The following is a 17,964-nucleotide window of genomic DNA, read 5'->3' on the forward strand; positions in this document are numbered from 1 at the left end:
ATTAACTTTTTCAATACAAAACCAACAATTGATGAATTTAAATTTAAGATATATCATAGAGCATAATTTTCTTAAAAGGCTATTGTAAATATTTTTTTTCTTATTTTTTTTATTTAAATGTTATATAAAATTATTATTTATTATAAATTTTTTAACTATTGATTAAATTAAACATATTAATATTAAAAAATTTTAGCTCTTATTACTTTCCCATAACCTTACAACGTTCGTTAATCATGATTTGGAAATATTTCCTCAAAGAAAATAACTCTTTCATTCAAGGCAGTTTGGCCAAAAAACACAAATTCAAAGGCAACTCTTCATTTGTCGCTTCATTGTACTTGCCAAATAATTGTTACATAAAATAAAAAATTACTTTTTCTTTTGTTGAAAGAATGCTGCCAAATACATTTAACAATAATTGTTTGACTTATAAAAATTTAGGATGACATTGTTCTTCATTGTGGAGCCACAATTGTTTCCATAGGTCAATGTAATTTCCACTAGTCATGCTTGTGGGTCATAAGTCATTCAGTAATGTGTCATTAACTTCCAAAAAAAACCTAATTAACAATTGATAATTGTTTTAATGGGTTAGTCAGTCCCTGCCAACCAACAAGATGTTAAAAAGAAAAGTGCTCCAATGGGAGGTTCAACATATCTACAGGGAAGCCACCAACCAACAAGCTGACAATTGGGCGAAAACAAGGATAAGAAGAGTTGAAAATCTGGGATAAGAAGAGTAAGCCACCAACCAACAAGCTGACAATTTGGCGAAAACAAGGATAAGAAGAGTTGAAAATCTGGGATAAGAAGAGTTGAAAACCTGCTCAACGTATGGGGGGAAGCATCTAATAATAACGCTAGTGCCTGAGGAGTGTTTTTTCAATGTCCCTACTTTTTCTCCAGGTGTAGCTGCAGAGGATCTATCCATAGGGGTAATTTCATCTTCTATCTTTTGACTGCAGGTGTTCATTGGTTGAATAGGTTTTTTGGATAAACAGGGGATCGGCTCTTTTTTCCTAAGGCTTAGGACTTGGAGGAGGTGATTGGGTTATGCTGGTTGTTTTTTTTTTTTTTTTTTTTGTCTTTTGTTCATTATGGCTGGTGTACAGGGTTTTTATGCTGGTGTTGTTTTGATCACCTGGGAGTTGAAGAGGATTTTGTGTGGGTATACCCCTTTATTTTGTACGGGGCATAACTTGATAAAATCTTTGTAAAGAGCAGAACTATTGTTCCCGTTTATAAATACAAGTGAAATTTCAAAAAGAAGTTAGTCCCTGCCAAAATTAAAATATTATAGCAACCTTGTATGACCTGGGATTAGCCTCCAAGTTAATCATTGCTCCAAAAAATTATACAATGCTTCGCAAATGGCACAGGTCGGCAAAGGCCATCTGATTGGTTTTTAATTTCTTCCCTTTTTGTACGTATCCACCTGGTATGGGGATTGTTAACAGGGATGGTCTGCCTGCTCCCCTTTCATTTTTTGTTTGTACTATTATTTTTTCCGTGTGAGTAACGAGAATTTAACCCTCCTGTTATCAAGCATATGATTTTGCGTAACTTTGTGGGTTCAGAATCGAAAGTTGAAGATTATATGAATTATGATGAAAAGCATGAATGGGAACCAGCAGGGTTATATCTCCTCTCTCACTCTTTCAGAGATATATATATGTACTGCCATGCCATCACCATGAGTCTCTGGGTGATTATTGAAACCAAGTCCTCTGGTTTCCGCGCATACACCTCTGTCCCTGTTGGCTTCGCTTAGAAGGAAATGTAGAGTAGATAGGCAGAAAATGTCTACTGACGTGTAAAACCGGAGCCGCTGCTGCGTTCGGAGGAAGAGCAAGGCCTGGGAAGTCTTTCTCTATATTAAATAGGAAAAGAACAAGACTTGCTGAGAGTCAAGTGTGAATAATAGAAGCTGCTAAATACTTCAAACAAATTTCCTCGCGCTCGCCGCAATCAGCCGGCTTATGCTTAATTCTGACGTCTCAGGCAAATATAGAATTATACTTATCATATATAATTCATAAACCAGGAATATAATATCAAAGAAGCAGAAATGTTTACCTTTCTCCTTAACGTCACCCTCTCCATCGGATTCCTTTTGTCCTTTACAGCATCGTTGATCTCTAGAATAGGTAAATTGATCTATTACAGTAGAAAACCACATGTCTTAATTCTTTAATTATGCATTAACATACACAACCTAAAATGTTGTCCCACTCCAAACTAGAGCTAGCTAGCAGCAAATTAAATTACTATAGCTAGTATAACAATACATGCATTAATAAACATCAATTTCGTGGGCCACAAGGCAAAGAGCATTTTTTTTGTGCATGGTGATACCAGGTATCACGTCAAAGGCTAAGTCTTCCTTGTTCATCCCGGCCGGCATTTCCCAATCAAATTTGTAAAGAAGATTAGCAAGGGCAAGCTCCAGAGTTGCAACTCCCATATGTATTCCGGGACAACCCCTTCTACCAGCACCAAACGGAATGAGCTCGAAGTCTAGTCCTTTGTAGTCAATAGAGCTGTCAATGAATCTCTCCGAATAAAACTCTTTTGGATTTTTCCAAGCTTGGGGGTCTCTTCCTATTGCCCATGCATTCACATGAATTAAGGTTTTGGCAGGTATTTCATTCCCGCCTATGTTGCACTTTCGCATCGTTTCTCGTGGCACTAATAATGGAGCTATTGGTTGCAATCTGAATGCTTCTTTTATCACAGCTTTAAAATAAGTTAAGCTTTGAATATCATCTTCATTTACAAAACATTTTTTCCCTACCAAACTTTTTACTTCCTCTTGAATTTTCTTCAAACACCTAGGATTTTTCATTAGAAAGGTCATGACCCAAATCACAGTGGCAGCGCTAGTATCCGTTCCACCAATAAACACATTCTGCATAAAAGAAAAAAAAGATAAGATAATTATATATGTTCTTATGGTGTTGAAGCTATAAAATTAATTAATGATAATACTTAATATTATAGTTAAAGGAAATATTTTGAGTGAAGATCACCGTTAGCATGGCTTTTATGTGATCCAAAGTGAGATCAATTGCAAAGTCACGAATCTTCCGAAGTTGTAGTAAGACATCAATTATGTCTTCTTGTTCGGTTTTTGGTCAATTTGGATTAAGATGTTCATCAATGAGTTCTTGATAGAAGACATCAAACTTTTTGAAATTTTTTTCAAGACAGGTTGAGAAATCCAGAAAGCCTATCAACCCAATCCATACAAGGAAAATAATCAAAAACACAGAAGCTCGTAAGCAGGGCTTGGCTTTCATTAAGCAGCCCATGAAGTCTGCTTCTTTCAACGCCTTCTTCTTCATATCTCTTGCCGAATCCTATTCTACAAATTATTGTACTAGTAAGACACATCATTGCCTCACTCAAATTGACAGGCTTAGAATTAACAGATAATTTGGATATTTTTGCAATTAGGCGAGCAACTTCATCTTCTCGGATGGGACGATAGATTTGCACTCTATTAAGATTAAAAAGATGAGCAACACATATTTTCCTAATCTCCCTCCAATAAGCACTATACGGTGAAAAAGCCAAATCTAAACCATTATAAGATAATTTCTGCCCTCCCAAGTAAAGTAGGCCTACTGCAGCAGTCGAGGTCATGGGTTTTCATAACCTCTTTAGCCGTTTCTGCTGAAGAAACTACTAGGATTGGCCTAAATCCAAATCTCAAGGACATGAGAGAGCCATACTTTTGAGAGAGTTTCCAAAGAAAAATATGAGGGGCTGAGTTATCAAGCATCTGCATGTGTAAGTGACCGATAAAGGGGAGACCTGACGGGCCGGGTGGAAGAGGACTATTGCCATTGTCTCTATCTTTTGGGAGAATGAATAGAAAGAGGCTGGGGACGGCTAGAACAAAGAACAGCAACACTACCATTGTGATCTACTCGATCGGTGGAGCAACTTGTGAAAAATGAGAGCAAGAGACCCCTTACATAGACTAATTATAGGACACGTGTGACCAAAAATTTTTAATAATCAGATTCATGGACGGCATGATCCTCCCAATGCTGCCGTTCTTGCATAGTTTGAACTTAAAAAAAAAATGATTTTATTAACCTCATCGACTTATATAACACTTATTTTTCATATACCACTTCAAGTCTCATGCTTATTGTTCCAAAGATTTTTCATGACATAATGCTTAGTCTGAGCATACAAAATTATACAATTATAAAATATAATACCACTCAAAAAGCTATTGACAGCATCTCTCAAATTCTATAAAAAGCATTATCGGCAAATATGAACCATAACTATATGCTCGTATTAGTAAAAAAGAAAAAATTATGAGGAATAACCTTTCTTAACAATGATATTTCAAAAATAATCATCAAAATAAATTTAACTATTTTTAGTCATATTTAGCTATGACATGATAAAAATATCCTTAAAAATATTTTAAATAAATTAAACCATTGATCATAATTTCTCCTCATTTGTGCTTCCGATTTCTCTCTCTCACCATCCCACTCTCTTTAATTTTATCGATTTCTCTTTTTGGCATTCATCTACTATGCTTCGATTTCTCTCTCCTGCGTTTCAAATTTCACTTTCTTGTGCTTTTAAAATACCAAGTGATGGTTTTGTTATGCTTGGGTGGGTGGTTATTTGAGAAATTTGATTTTTAGGTATTTAAGATAAAAGTAAAATGGTAGAAATGATCACAAATGTTTGAAATAAATTTTAATTGAATCAATTCGGAACCTAGACACCAATAAACTCAAAATTTTGAAATTTATAAATCTAGATTTTTAAAAAAAAAATTTCGATTTTTAGTCGAAATAGGTATTTTAGATAAGAAAATTTATGTTTTGGTTTATGAAAACATGTTAGAAACACTTTAATCAGTGTCAAATTGTTAAAAAAACAAAAAAAATGAAAAGAGTTGAGAAGATTTGAAGTTTTGGTTCATAAATAATAACAAAATTTTAAGTATTAAAGTGTGACAAAATATTTTTAAATATGGCATGTAATAACAATATTTTTTCAATACGGCGTATAACAATAAAAATTTTTTCAATGTAGCGTATAATAACCTAACCATGACGTGTCATATGTTTTTATACATAACGTGTAATAACCTAATCATGACGTATCACATGTTTTTGTACATGTCGCGTAACAATCTAATCATGGTGTGTAACAACCTAACCATAACGTGTTACATATTTTTATACATAGCGGATAACATGTTTTTATATATGGCGTGTAACAACCTAATCATGCCGTGTCACATGTTTTGTACATAACTTGTAACAACCTAACTATAACATGTCACATATTTTTGTATATGGCGTGTAACAATCTAATCATGACGTGTAACATATTTTTGTATATAACGTGTAAACACCATTACGTGTAATTTCAGTAAATGTAATTTTGTCCAACTTGATTAAAAATAGTTAAAATTGTAAGGAGAGTTATTTTTTAAAATATCTTATTTATAAGAGTTTTTTTTTTAAATGCCCCTTAGAAAAACTAGACGTGACACAAAAACAAAGAATCACCTTAATCTACATCAACCGGCATTCTCCCTTAGAGCAAACAGAAAAGGCATCGCAACGATTCAAGAAACCATCATTTCAGCCTATCCATAATTCTATCGTTTGACTTGATCCCTTGTTTTTTCCTTTTGGGTGCTCGTTATATAGATAAATGTCTGAAAATTGCAAAGAACGTCTAACATGAAGCATTTCAGCCTATCAACCATGCTTAGTAAGTGACAATACATCCACGACATAACCAACTCTGATAGAGACTGGCCAAATCAAGGTAGAAGCAGGGGACCTTTCAGAGCTTCTTATTTCTTTATTCTTCTGTTGGTTTCCGCATGTCCTTTTTTGTTCAGTATCTTTGTGCATCTAATTAAAATCTTTATTAAAAATTTCACCACAACAAAGCAGATGGTCTTGGACCTTGTATAGAACTCCAACAGTTAATCAGTGCTACATAATTACTTCCAGGATGCCATTTACGTAAAAGTTCCAAATCTAGCTCACCTTGTTTTAGTCATCTGCAAGTTTCTTGTTTACAAAGTGTCATCTACAGTCTTTGGATTGACAAAAACAGTTTAATAAACCATGCGATTTGATTAAATTTGTAGAAGATATTTGCTACTTGTCAATTTACAGCACCAAGGCATGAATTCCGTACTCATAAAATATTCTATAGAATCAAAAATTGAAGGCTTATGAATTATGATGAGAAGTATGAATGGGAACTAGCAGAGTTATACCTCCTCTCATCGAGATATGTACTGCCTTTGAAACCAAGTCCTCTGGTTTGCCACATACCCCTCTCTGTCTGTTGGCTTCACTGGCGAAATTAGGGAGTTAAGTGGAAGGAGTTGTAGAGTAGAAGGAAGAAATGTCTACTGCGATGAAGCAGGAACTAAATGAAAGAAACAGAATGTTTACCTTCTCCTTAACGTCACCCTCTCCACTGGATTCCTTTAGTCCTTTGCAGCATCAATGATGTTTAGAATAGTTAAATTCACCCCAATCCTAATTGCTCAATCAAATTTGTATGAAGATTAGCAAGCGCAAGCTCCACAGTTGCCGCTCCTATATATATTCCATGACAACCTCTTTTGCCACCACCAAATGGTATGAGCTCAAATTCTAGTTCTTCATAGTCAATTGAACTTCCAATAAACATCTCGGGGTGGAACTCATTTGGGTTTTCCCAAGCTTCAGAATCTCTTCCTACGGCGCATGCATTCACACAAACTAGAGTTTTTGCTGGAATTTCCTATACCCCTCTATATTGCAACCTCTAATTGTTTCTCGTTGTACTAACAATAGAAGTGTTGGTTGTAATCCGAATGTTTCTTTCACCACAGGCCAACAGCTTTTAGATATGGTAGATTTGGAATATCATCTTCATTTACAAAACCTTTGGTACCAATCAAGTTTCTAATTTCCTCTCGAACTTTCTTCATTCAATTAGGATTGATCCTTTCAGAGTTGTAACAAAACATCGAGTATGTCTTCTCGCTCTGGTTTTGGTCTCTTTCGATGGAGATGTTCATCGAGGACTTATCAAGGCGACTAAGCTACCCAGTGAGGCGACAAAAGCAGCTCATGAAAGGAAAATAATCCGAAACGAGAAAACTTACATACATGGCCTGCGTTTCGTTAAGCAATGCATGAAATATGCTTCTTTCACGTCCTTCCCCTTGTTACTTACCTCTTTGCCAAAGCCTACTCTACAAAATTATGGTGCTAGTAAGACACATCATTGCCTCACTCGAATTGATAGGTTTAGAAGCAACAGACTACTTGGATAGTTTTTTCAATCATACGAGACAATTCATCTAAAACCAAGTCGCAAGAACAAAGAGGACCATATCTTTTGAAAAAGCTGCCAAACTTACAAGTGGAGAATTGAGTTATCTAGCTGGTGTACGTTACCGATCAAGAGAAGCCCTGGCTGGCCTGGAGAAAAGTGTTGCCAATAGTTTTATTCTCGACGAAGAAATGAGAAAAAGGGGGAGTGCTCGAAGAAAATAGAGCAACACCATTTTGGTCTATGGAGCAGTATCCCAGAGCAAGGATCGACCAATCTCCTTAGACAATGTTTGGGATGCTATTATTGCTCAGTTGAATTGGTTACTTATGTTGTCTCTATACTACCCACTTTTTAAGGTTAAAAGTACGAGGAGGCAATGTGTATGTTCTTTTATTTCTTGAAAGGCAAGAATAATTTATTGATAAGAATATCTCAAAGCATAAACTTAGCCACAGCTAAGAGACAGCGAGGTTGGAGACATAGCAACAAAGGAAGCGAACCCATTAAAGAGGACCCTACAGAATAGCCTAGGAGGAATTCCTATCCACCTAAAATCCTTGCTTTTGCAAGGCCGTTAACGAAGGAAGTAATGGTACTGGATATGTTATCACCACAAGTTTGACAATGTTGAAGGTACATAGCCCGGTTCCTATGAAGGATGAACCTTGCGTGCAGGTAACAATATTATACTGCTGTAATTAAGATGTATTTGGTTTTACACTTGATAACTCTCTAGATACTACTACTATTCTTCATGTTAATATAAACAAAATTCAGCTTATTTTATATTCTGGGTAATTCATTTTATATATATTTTTTGAAACAAAATATCATAAGATGAATCTGTCCGAACCAGAAGCAGACGATCACAACATGTCGGAACAGTGGAAAGACAGAAAACAAAAGTGCTGCTGCAACAACTTTTAATTAGTTGTCGTAGTAATACAATCTTGTGGAGCACGTTGCAGTTCAGATGGATGTCTTGGTGAAGATAGTTGGGGGAGTAGGGACCATTTCCTCACTCAATTTTGCTTCTAAAGCCAAGCATGAGAGCTGTGAGGAAGCATCAATAGCTCTCAATTGCATTCCAGACTTTACATCCCAGCAGGGCTTTGTTTGAGAATAAGGTTAAAGCCACGAGGGCCCATCCGACCAAATGTTGTTTCCAGTAAAGGAGAGGCACATTATGGAATTGCACCTCACACTTGTGGACCTAAGCCGACCGAGTCCTTAGGCCCAGCCCAAATTATTAAAGCTCCAGGACAAGATTTCTCTCAGCAACGGTCGGGTCAATCGATTCCAGCAAAGGGGACAGTTTCGTTTTTATCATTTGTACCATACCTGAGGTTCGAGGAACGTAGTCTAATTTTGCCTAGTTATTCAACTTTTGTGAGCCATGCCATGTTCTCAAGCTACGTTTAAAGCTGCCACCCATCACCCATGGCCGTAATTCATTGGTGCCTGCCCCTGACTTAATACTTTTACAAGCAACTAAACCTAGTAACCTAGTCTTTTAATGAATTTTAACCTGGATTGGTAAGTAATGAAACTACCCAATACCCATATATCTTTCCCCATTAACCTCTTTTAATCTTGAACCTTTTTAATTTTGGAGGTATCCGAAGAGGATGGAGGCCACACCTTACTTGATTCTTGGTACGGGATGTCCATCGTTGATGCTAGGCAAATTGTCTGCCATGCCCTATAGATCGAAATATAGTTACATTAATTGAGAATAATAGGGACTCTATATATCTTCTCCCCCCATGTGAGAAGGGGCTCCACCACGTTATTTCAAAGGCGGACCCGGAATGGTGGACAGTCAATAAGCCGTTGTACCTAAATGCCACCATCCCCCCCAGTTTGATTGCTGAAATAATTCTTCACCCGGGAGGTAAAAAAAGGGCAATGCGTCCACCGGCCGTTGATCGGGACGCTTTCGCTTTGAATCAGCCCTCCCAACTCTAATCAGGCTATACCAAAAGCTTGGATCAAAGGAAAGAAAATGTTGTTTTACTAATAAAAGAATGGTTGTTAAAGAGGGTTGGTGCGATTAATATCTCCGTTGATGGACACAATGAGAATGATTGGAGACCATCCGATTAAAACAAAACCTTGAAAAAAAGTCTTTTGAAATATGATGGTGCAATAAATACACAATAAAGGTCTCTCTCTCTCTTTCGTTCTCTCTTTATCTTCCTATTAATTCCATGCAGCTTACTAAGAGTAAGGTGATGAGTATTTTTCTCAGATTAAAACTTTTTTAAAGCAAACCATTGAACTATTCTTTTAATCAGTATGTTTTCAAGTTTGGGTCTCTGTATTCTCACTCTAAAGCCATGATCAAACAAAAAGTTCACGTTCTCCAAGTGATCATTCAAAATACTAATTTTAGTAAACCATTTGGACCTATAATTTTCAATGTGGGGTGTGGTTTGGGGCGGGGCTGATACCAATGATTTCTGATTTGATTTTGTGGGTATAAACAATGATGGGATGTAAAGAAACATTCCATTAGAAAAAAAATGCAAAGCTAAAAGGGGGACAATGCAAGCATATAAGATAAGATTATGCACTTTTACAGCTTGGTTGATAAGAGATAAAAATAAAAAAGAAACATACCTTACCAGAAAAAGACTGGGTTCAGAAATTTTATGGGAGGTTCTTCTTTCTTTCTTTGCTTTCTTCTTTTTTTTGGTTTGTACTTATGCTGAAGTTAAGCATCAATGATGAAGAATGATTAGACTATTAAGACTTGATTAATCCTTAAGCCGCTAACTCAAAAAGGGCATTATTTTCTTGGGTTGGGGTCCCACTTTGACAGATTCATGTCCATGGCATATATCCCAACTTGCAGCAGCCAAAAACATGGGCATGCCTGCAGCAGGCAGATCACCCTCCATTAAACGCAGGAGCATGTGCTCATACGTGTCGTCCAGCCACGTTTGCCACCTGGAAATAAGGACAAAAGAGCTGTCAACGGGTTTGTTGTTGGTTAGATAAACATAATATATATATATATATATATATGCTACCGTTGTAGGGAGGAAGAGGACCGGGATAACTCGACAACTTCCGTTGCCTGTTACAGGACACCGTTTTCTTTGTTTATTCCTAGTCCCTTACGTGGACCATACCCCACCCAGCACCTAATCGACTCATATTTCCAAAAATTACCTTTCTAACTTTTTTTTTTATAATTGAAAATAATTAGCCTTTCCGAGGTTAAATTTTTTTATTTTTATATAAATTAAGATAAAAACTTCTATTTTAATATATTTTATATTAAATTTTAATAAAATTATAATATGAATGTTCAATATTTTTGATATAAAAAAGAATATTAAATATTTAAGACATTCTAATAAAAAAATGAGTCAGAAAAAAATTACGATTATAATGATTACATTGTTATGATGTTTGCAATTTGACCACAAACGAATTATCATTTAGTTTTATTTTTTCAATAACTTAGATTTTCACAATAATAAAAAATAGAATAAGGTTGTGTTCTTTAAATCTTTCTTTAATATTTAATATTTTTGTTGGTCGAGGTGAAGTTTGAGTTTTGTTTATATTTCACGGGGTCGCTCTTACACATTAAATGTACTAAGAAATAATGGGAAAGAGGCCGGTTTCTCCTGTGGTAATGGATGTGGAGGCCAGGATGCACATCACATGGCTGCATAATAGTTAGTTGATGTTATTGGAACCATTCTCTTCATCTCAGACAACCTTTTTTGGGTATGAGTCATTACAATTTGAAGAAAAACAAATTTGTAAATTGGGGGAATCATGTGGTGATGTGGATGTCTATAGGTTAAGGGGAAAAAAACAAAAAAAGTTTGTGCAGCTTTTCGAGGGAGGAAATTGTCAAATTACATTTACAAATAAATGCATTATACTTAGTTGTATAATCTTAAAAAAAATAAATGCATTACTCTAAATCTCTCTATTTAAGATTTTAGTTTTTTAAAACATTTTTTGTAATAAATGTATTATACTTAAAGCAACTAAGTTAGTAATAAATTAAGTCTGTCCAAGATAATGACTATATATGTCAGAAATTATAATGTAAAAGTTACTAAAAATTAACGAATCATGTTGTGTGATCAGAACATAAAGAAAAAACATCGAACGTAGGTTTTTAATTTGACAAACAAATTAATTGATAAATTTGAAAATATTGAGAAGTTAATTCATAGATTTTAAGTCATTGTGAATATTTTAATATTATAAAAAAATAAAAAAGTTGATCCAATTATTATATATGTTTTCCTTTATTAAATATTTGTCTCGTTTTAATTTTTATGAAAATTAACAAAAAAAATTTTACTTGGATGTAATATATATTAAAATGTCAAATATTTTTAACGTGAAAAGTATAAAATATTTATAATATTGAAAAATAAAAATATTAGATGTCATAGAAATAATTTTCATTTTTAAATTACAGATGGGTGGAATTTGGACGTTGATGCCTCGGAACGGCATCGTAGGAAGAAAAGAAGTAGTAAACGTAGAAAGCAACATTTCAATATCAAAGCACCAAATGAGTAATAAAGACACAAAATCAGACAACAAAGATACAATTCCCGTTCAATCTTAATCATCTTCAGCACCCAAAATTTGACAGTAAAAAAAATATTAGCCAACTACATTGATTGTTAAGGGATTGGTGAAAATAAAATTTTCACCGCTGAGATATATATTTTTTAATTGGGTTAGTTGACAGACGACGGGATGAGCACGAAATTTACTGCGTAAAAAAGGCGTTAAACTTCTCACGACTCTCGTGACAAAACGGCTACGGATGGATAAGATATTTAATATTTACATCGTAACAAAAATTCTAAATACAAAATAGGTAAGATTATTTCTATTTTTTATTTTATTAATAAAAAGGAAGTGTGGAGATCTGACAGCTTTTTCATTCGTTTCTTCTCTCAAAGTCTCAAACGAAAAGGGCAACGGACCTGATGATGATAAGTGGCGGATTCCAACGTAAAGAAGTAACTAGATTTGAGGAGTGCGTTTGACGTCCGTGGTTCCTTTTTTTTTTGTTTCCTTCGTTGCAATTTCCAACACCAAACCACACATCAAATATTAGACTGTCTTGTCTCTCCCAGTCCCTAGAGTGAGCGAGAGAAGGAAAAAGAAAAAAAAAAAAAAAGAAAGAGAGAAAGTCAAGGGAAAAAAAATGGGAAGATCCACTTCCTGTTTGAAAATCATCACTTGCGGCAGCGATTCTGCCGAAAACGACGAAGCTATTGATGTTCCTGAGGTATATATCCCTTTCTCCTTTACGGCCGCCGGTTTTTCTTTTTATTTTCCCTTCACTCGCATTTCATTGCCTTCTTCCTTTTGTTGTTTTCTACTGAATTAGGATTTCATGTTTCGATTCGACTTGCATTTGATGTTCTTTGTTACTTGTTCAAGTTTCAGTGTAGAACGCTCAGCTCCGTGAACTTTTTTTTATTGGTTTTGTTTCCGGATTTGGTTGAGAAATCGGAGTTTCGGAGCTTGAGTTTATATTTGAAGATCTGAGAAATCTTGGCTCTGCATTAATATCAGCAATGTCAAAGCTGCCTTCTAAATCTGATGATTAATTCCAGAATTTATAAATACAGTTGTTTTTTTTCAGTTACAGGTTCCAAATCTATCGAGATTTTAAAGTTTTTGTTCTATTTTAACTGGATTTTCCAACTATGCAAGATCGCAATGTGTTGTGATGCGAGATTTATGGACCTTTTTAGCTGATTAGATTTAATTAATAATTGGTGATTGGAAATGGCTGACAATTGTCAATTCTGGAAATTTCTAGTGTGTAATGCGTTTACAGGGAACATGTGTGTTATACATCGCGGATAAGTTCTTCTGTTTTGTATTTTCATTTGTTTGGTAGATAGGGTCCATCTGTTGTCTCTTAAACAAATGACAGTTCAGTACCGATATGCCCTTTGTTGGGACTTGATAGCCCTTAAACAAATTCAATTGGGTTTGGTGCTTACAAGCTGAATAAAGCAATGCGTCCAGTGCTAGAATTTAGAGTCAAGAGCAATTTCTTTCATCTAAAATAGGGCCATTATTCTTGTTTTTCTCTATTTCCGGTTAAGATGAATTCCTCTGTTGTTTTATGTTTCATCACAGAACAAGAGATCAAGTGACAAAAAAGGATGGAGTTTCCGAAAGAGATCGGAACGGCATCGGGTGCTTAGCAACACTGTGATACAAGAATCTGCTTCTGGACTTAAGGAAAGCCCAGAATCTGCTGGTTTTAATTTTCAACAGCCAGATGTGTCCATCGCTCCTGAGAAAACCTCCACCATTGAATATACTGAAGAGAAACCTCAGTTGCTGACACCGAAAGAGTTCATTGAAGAAAAACCTGAGTTGCTGGCACCGAAAGAGTACACTGAAGAAAAATCTGAATTGCTGGCACCAAAAGAGTATGCAGAAGAAAAATCTCAGTTGCTGACACCAATAGAATACACTGAAGAAAAATCTCAGTTGTTGACCCCAGAGGACTCAAAAGTGCCCGAACCTGTTGCTGCCACAACAAAAGAGGCTGAAGATGATACCAACCTGGATGAATCTGTTGTTGTTATCATCCAGACTGCTATCAGAGGGTTCTTGGTATAATTTCATTCTCAATGTGAGTTTAAAACATACTAATTGGTAACATTTCTTACTCTTATCTTCTTGTCTTTTTTGTAGGCACGGAAAGAGCTAGGAAAGCTTAAGAATTTAGTAAAGTTGCAGGCTGCTGTACGCGGGCACTTGGTTCGAAGGCATGCTGTGGGGACCTTACGGTGTGTTCAAGCCATTGTCAAAATGCAAGTTCTTGTTCGTGCACGTCGTGCTCGTATATCTCAAGTAGGGTCTTATGCCGAAAAGAAGCTGGATGGCAATCAAAGTTTGGTAATGCTTTCAACTCACATCAATAAATTAGAAGTCGCAAGGCTGTTTTCCTTCTATTCTGGTTCATATTTTATGCTTGGTGGCATGCTAGCTTCCACTTTCAAGAAACCTTTCTTTATTATTACAGTTGACCTTGTATTCTTTGAATCTATAGCTATGTCTCTTTATTGTCCCATGTCCTGATTCTTCAGTGGCATTAGGATTTTAGGCATGATTCCTATATTTTATACAGCACCTTCCTAGTTCAATTAAAGCATGTAGGGTAGTGCTGGTTAGATGGCCAGCTCGTAAGTAAGAGTACATGAGCACATTTTATATTTAAGCATGAAGGTTTGAAGTGATCTTTAAAAACCTCTGGGAATATTCACTTAACCCCACCTGGCATTGATCTAATTGTAAACAAGGGCCCATAGGAGTAAGTTGTATCTGTAATTTGAATGATTACTGTTCAGTTGCTGTTTCAAATGAGATGCAAGTTTCATAATTATGTTTACTTTCTAATTAGCTTTGCAAGACATTCAGAAATTATGGGCTGTTGATCCTAATGTTCATGATGTTTATTCTTGTTATATGACAGCATGATGCAATAAATCACATAGAAGTATATAGCAAACAATATTACCCAATCCTATTGATTAGCAGGGCTGTGGTGGTCTGGTGGAGAAAGTTTTGCACAATGTGTTGCTTTCAATAAGTGCTATTCACAGATGATTTTACCCATTATTCTTTCTTTTATTGCTGAATCAGGGAAGCCCAGCAACAAAACAAAATGCAACTTACGCTTCCGCCGAGAAGCTACTTAGCAATAGGTTTGCTCGTCAGGTATATTAAGTTGACATACTTTAGCTTCATGTTTTAGAACTATTTGTTGGCAGCTGTATCTCAAACTATGTCTACCCAACCATGCTCAGAATTTGCTTTGATTGCAGCTGATGGATTCAACACCGAAGACCAAACCTATCCACATCAAGTGTGATTCATCAAAACCTAATTCTGCTTGGAGCTGGTTGGAGAGGTGGATGTCTGTGTCATCATCCGGAAAGTTAGCAACAGCAGAGGTACTTATTGAACAACCAGAAAGAGAGAAAAGTGACAATTGTGACTCTCCAGTTGATGCTACAACTCCATCTGAAGCTAGATGTGAGTCAAATGAACCAAAGTCTGATGTAAGGGAGATGTTGGTTTCATCAGAGAGTGAAGAGAATCTGATCACCTACGATGCAGCAAACTTTAAGTTTGAGGCATGCCAGCCAACGTCTTCTTCAGTAATGGATGATTTGGAGCAGCCTCAGAGTAACAACGTGAGTACATCTGACCTGAAAGAGACCTCACAGGTTCAAACAATGCAATCAGATGCACATTCTCAAACAGAGGTCAGTTGTCTTTCTCACAAGCCTGAAATAGAGAGTGAACAACCCAAATCTTCTATGAAAAGATTTGCTTCCGAGCAACTGGAAATGGAGGGAAAGAAATATGTATATGGATCTAGAAAGGCAAGTAATCCTGCATTTGTTGCTGCACAAACAAAATTTGAGGAGTTGAGTTCAACTGCCAATTCAAGTAAATCAATTAATTCATCCCACCAAGATGTTGGAGTTGAATCAAACATGGATAATGTATCATCTGGGGCAGATATGATAAGTAGGTCAAAGGAGCTAAACATCGCAGAAAATCCAGTCCTCAATAACTGGAGGGTTCAACATGGTGGCTCTGAATGTGGCACTGAACTTTCTGTTACTTCCACTCTTGATTCACCTGATATATCTGAAGTTGGGACCATAGAATATGAACAGGGAGCCAAAGTTTCTGAGCAAGAAAATTGCAGTTCTATCAGCACCAAGGATTTAGATGTTAAAGAAAATGATACAATTGCCATCCCAGTGCCTGATTCTTCTCTATCTGTTGCTGATCAGCCAGAGAAACCTGATGATGCTAAAGGTGAATCTGAGAATTTAATTGTTGTAGACTCCCCTCAAATAGAACAGGAGCCACTGAAGAGTACATCTGATCTGCAGAGAGAACGGAACTCTGAGACAGGTAATCAAGCATACAGGTCATCCCCAGAAGCCTCTCCCAGGAGCCATATGACTGTTCCAGAATCCCAAGGAACACCTTCTAGTCAGGTATCAGTGAAAGCTAAAAAGAAAAAAACCAACAAGAGCAGTCAAAAGCACAAGTCTTTGTCTGCTGCCAAGGGTTCTCCATCAACTCCAGCTCATGATAGTGGTGCAAGAAGTAGTATGGAACAATTGCCCAAAGATCAGAAAAATGGGAAGAGACGCAATTCTTTTGGTTCAACAAGACCTGAGAACACTGATCAGGAGCCAAGAGATAGTAACAGTAGCCATTCTCTTCCGCATTTCATGCAAGCGACAGAATCTGCCAGAGCTAAGGTTAGTGCAAATAACTCACCAAGATCAAGTCCAGATGTGCAAGACAGCGACATACATATCAAGAAGAGACATTCCTTACCTGGTGCTAATGGAAGGCAGGGTTCCCCAAGAATTCAGCGATCAATGTCTCAAGCACAGCAGGGTGCAAAAGGAAATGGTACCAATCCTCTTCATGGTATGTTCTAAACTTTATTATTATTTTCTTAAATTGGATTGGGTCAGTATCCATTTTTGCCGGCTTAAAAGTACAGTACATTCTGGACATTCTTCAATTTTCTATTAAATGATATTATACTTTTTTATACAAGAATTGAGCTTCTCACTAGTTGATCTTCATAAATATTCAAGCATACCTGATGACCTCTGTTTGCTAGCAATAACTTTTGTTGAGCCTTTTAACAATTGAAGGTCTTTGCTTGATGGTATTCTTGTCCCTCACCATCAAGAAATCCTTGTGGTTAGCTAAAGTTATGCATATTGCTTATTCATTAAGCAGACTATATGCCGTCATAACATCCTGCCTTATGGCATTTTTGGTGGGCTAGAAAGGTTTGAGCCCTTAGGTTTCCATTCTGGTTGTTGATAGGGACCAGAGGTTTTCACACTAATGACTCGGTGCTTACCTGCTTGAATCCTGTTTGTTGCAGAGAGAAGATGGCAAAGGTGAATGGTTTTTTGGAGCAACCATATATCAGGGTAACATGGTATTCAACCTATCAGATGGAAAAGTGGAACCGATTGACGGTCTTACTATCTAGTTTATGCATCAGCATTTTACTACTTGAGTTGATTCATGCATGCCATCTGCGGTTTGGCAAGGGAGGAGATAAATATAGAATGGAGTAAAAATTTTCTTGTATATTACTAGTACCAAAACCATTGATATTATTATTATTATTATTATTTTTTCCTAAACTTTCTGCCTGGGAGGGTACGCTTGTGTGTTTTGTTCAACAGTGTTCGGTGTGATGTTATTCCGGTTTGCTCCAGCATGTTTTGGGATGTCTGTTCGGAGTTTGAGACAATGACTGTAAAGTGGAGAGCTTTAGAGAAAGGCTTTGATCAATCTTTCCTGTAATAACTGGGCCGTGTCTCTGTTGTTTCCTTCGGCCACACTTCCATGACTAATTTCTAGTTCTTTTTTCCAGTTTCATTGATTAATTCTATAAATACGTTTTGACTTTTAATTCTCATTGGGAATTTTCCATTCTTGCTTAGCTTTGCTTTACAAACATAAGTTTCAGGTTTGTAACCTGATACCTAGACTCGGGAAAATGGCTTACGCCAAGGAAAAATCAACTCTAGGAGG

The 17,964-nt window shown here is 36.2% G+C and overlaps 1 protein-coding gene and 2 pseudogenes across 3 annotated transcripts; 1 reads left to right on the top strand and 2 right to left on the bottom strand.

The window, feature by feature from the left end:
• Nucleotides 1-2,236: 2,236 nt before the first annotated feature.
• Nucleotides 2,237-3,925, bottom strand: LOC18591512 (5-OH-xanthotoxin synthase-like; annotated as a pseudogene).
• A 1,792-nt stretch (nucleotides 3,926-5,717) lies between these two features.
• LOC148761101 (cytochrome P450 83B1 pseudogene) lies at nucleotides 5,718-9,012 on the bottom strand (annotated as a pseudogene). Its single transcript, XR_016027930.1, has 4 exons — nucleotides 8,988-9,012; nucleotides 6,468-7,366; nucleotides 6,287-6,366; nucleotides 5,718-6,064 (listed from the first exon to the last, which is right to left on the bottom strand). The product of XR_016027930.1 is annotated as a cytochrome P450 83B1 pseudogene (transcript).
• A 3,289-nt stretch (nucleotides 9,013-12,301) lies between these two features.
• IQD32 (IQ-domain 32) lies at nucleotides 12,302-17,848 on the top strand. Of its 2 annotated transcripts, none has more exons than XM_007017678.3 (6): nucleotides 12,302-12,625; nucleotides 13,492-13,977; nucleotides 14,059-14,262; nucleotides 15,007-15,084; nucleotides 15,192-16,830; nucleotides 17,303-17,848. In XM_007017678.3, the coding sequence occupies exons 1-6, from the start codon at nucleotides 12,542-12,544 to the stop codon at nucleotides 17,320-17,322; spliced, it is 2,511 nt and encodes an 836-aa protein (XP_007017740.2). In that variant the 5' UTR covers nucleotides 12,302-12,541; the 3' UTR covers nucleotides 17,323-17,848. The 2 variants fall into 2 exon arrangements, with proteins under 2 accessions (XP_007017740.2, XP_007017741.2); XM_007017679.3 differs by having other exon boundaries at nucleotides 15,010-15,084.
• Nucleotides 17,849-17,964: the final 116 nt, after the last annotated feature.

Source organism: Theobroma cacao, chromosome 8 (assembly GCF_053813885.1).
Source record: "Theobroma cacao isolate CCN51 chromosome 8, ASM5381388v1, whole genome shotgun sequence".
Lineage (NCBI taxonomy): Eukaryota > Viridiplantae > Streptophyta > Magnoliopsida > Malvales > Malvaceae > Theobroma > Theobroma cacao.

Bases quoted from the DNA above. Each gene is read 5' to 3' on its own strand.
- IQD32 (XM_007017678.3), top strand. From the start codon at position 12,542: ATGGGAAGATCCACTTCCTGTTTGAAAATCATCACTTGCGGCAGCGAT. The intron at 12,626-13,491 runs GTATATATCCCT...GTTTCATCACAG, and splicing joins AAGCTATTGATGTTCCTGAG to AACAAGAGATCAAGTGACAA. The intron at 15,085-15,191 runs GTATATTAAGTT...CTTTGATTGCAG, and splicing joins GCAATAGGTTTGCTCGTCAG to CTGATGGATTCAACACCGAA.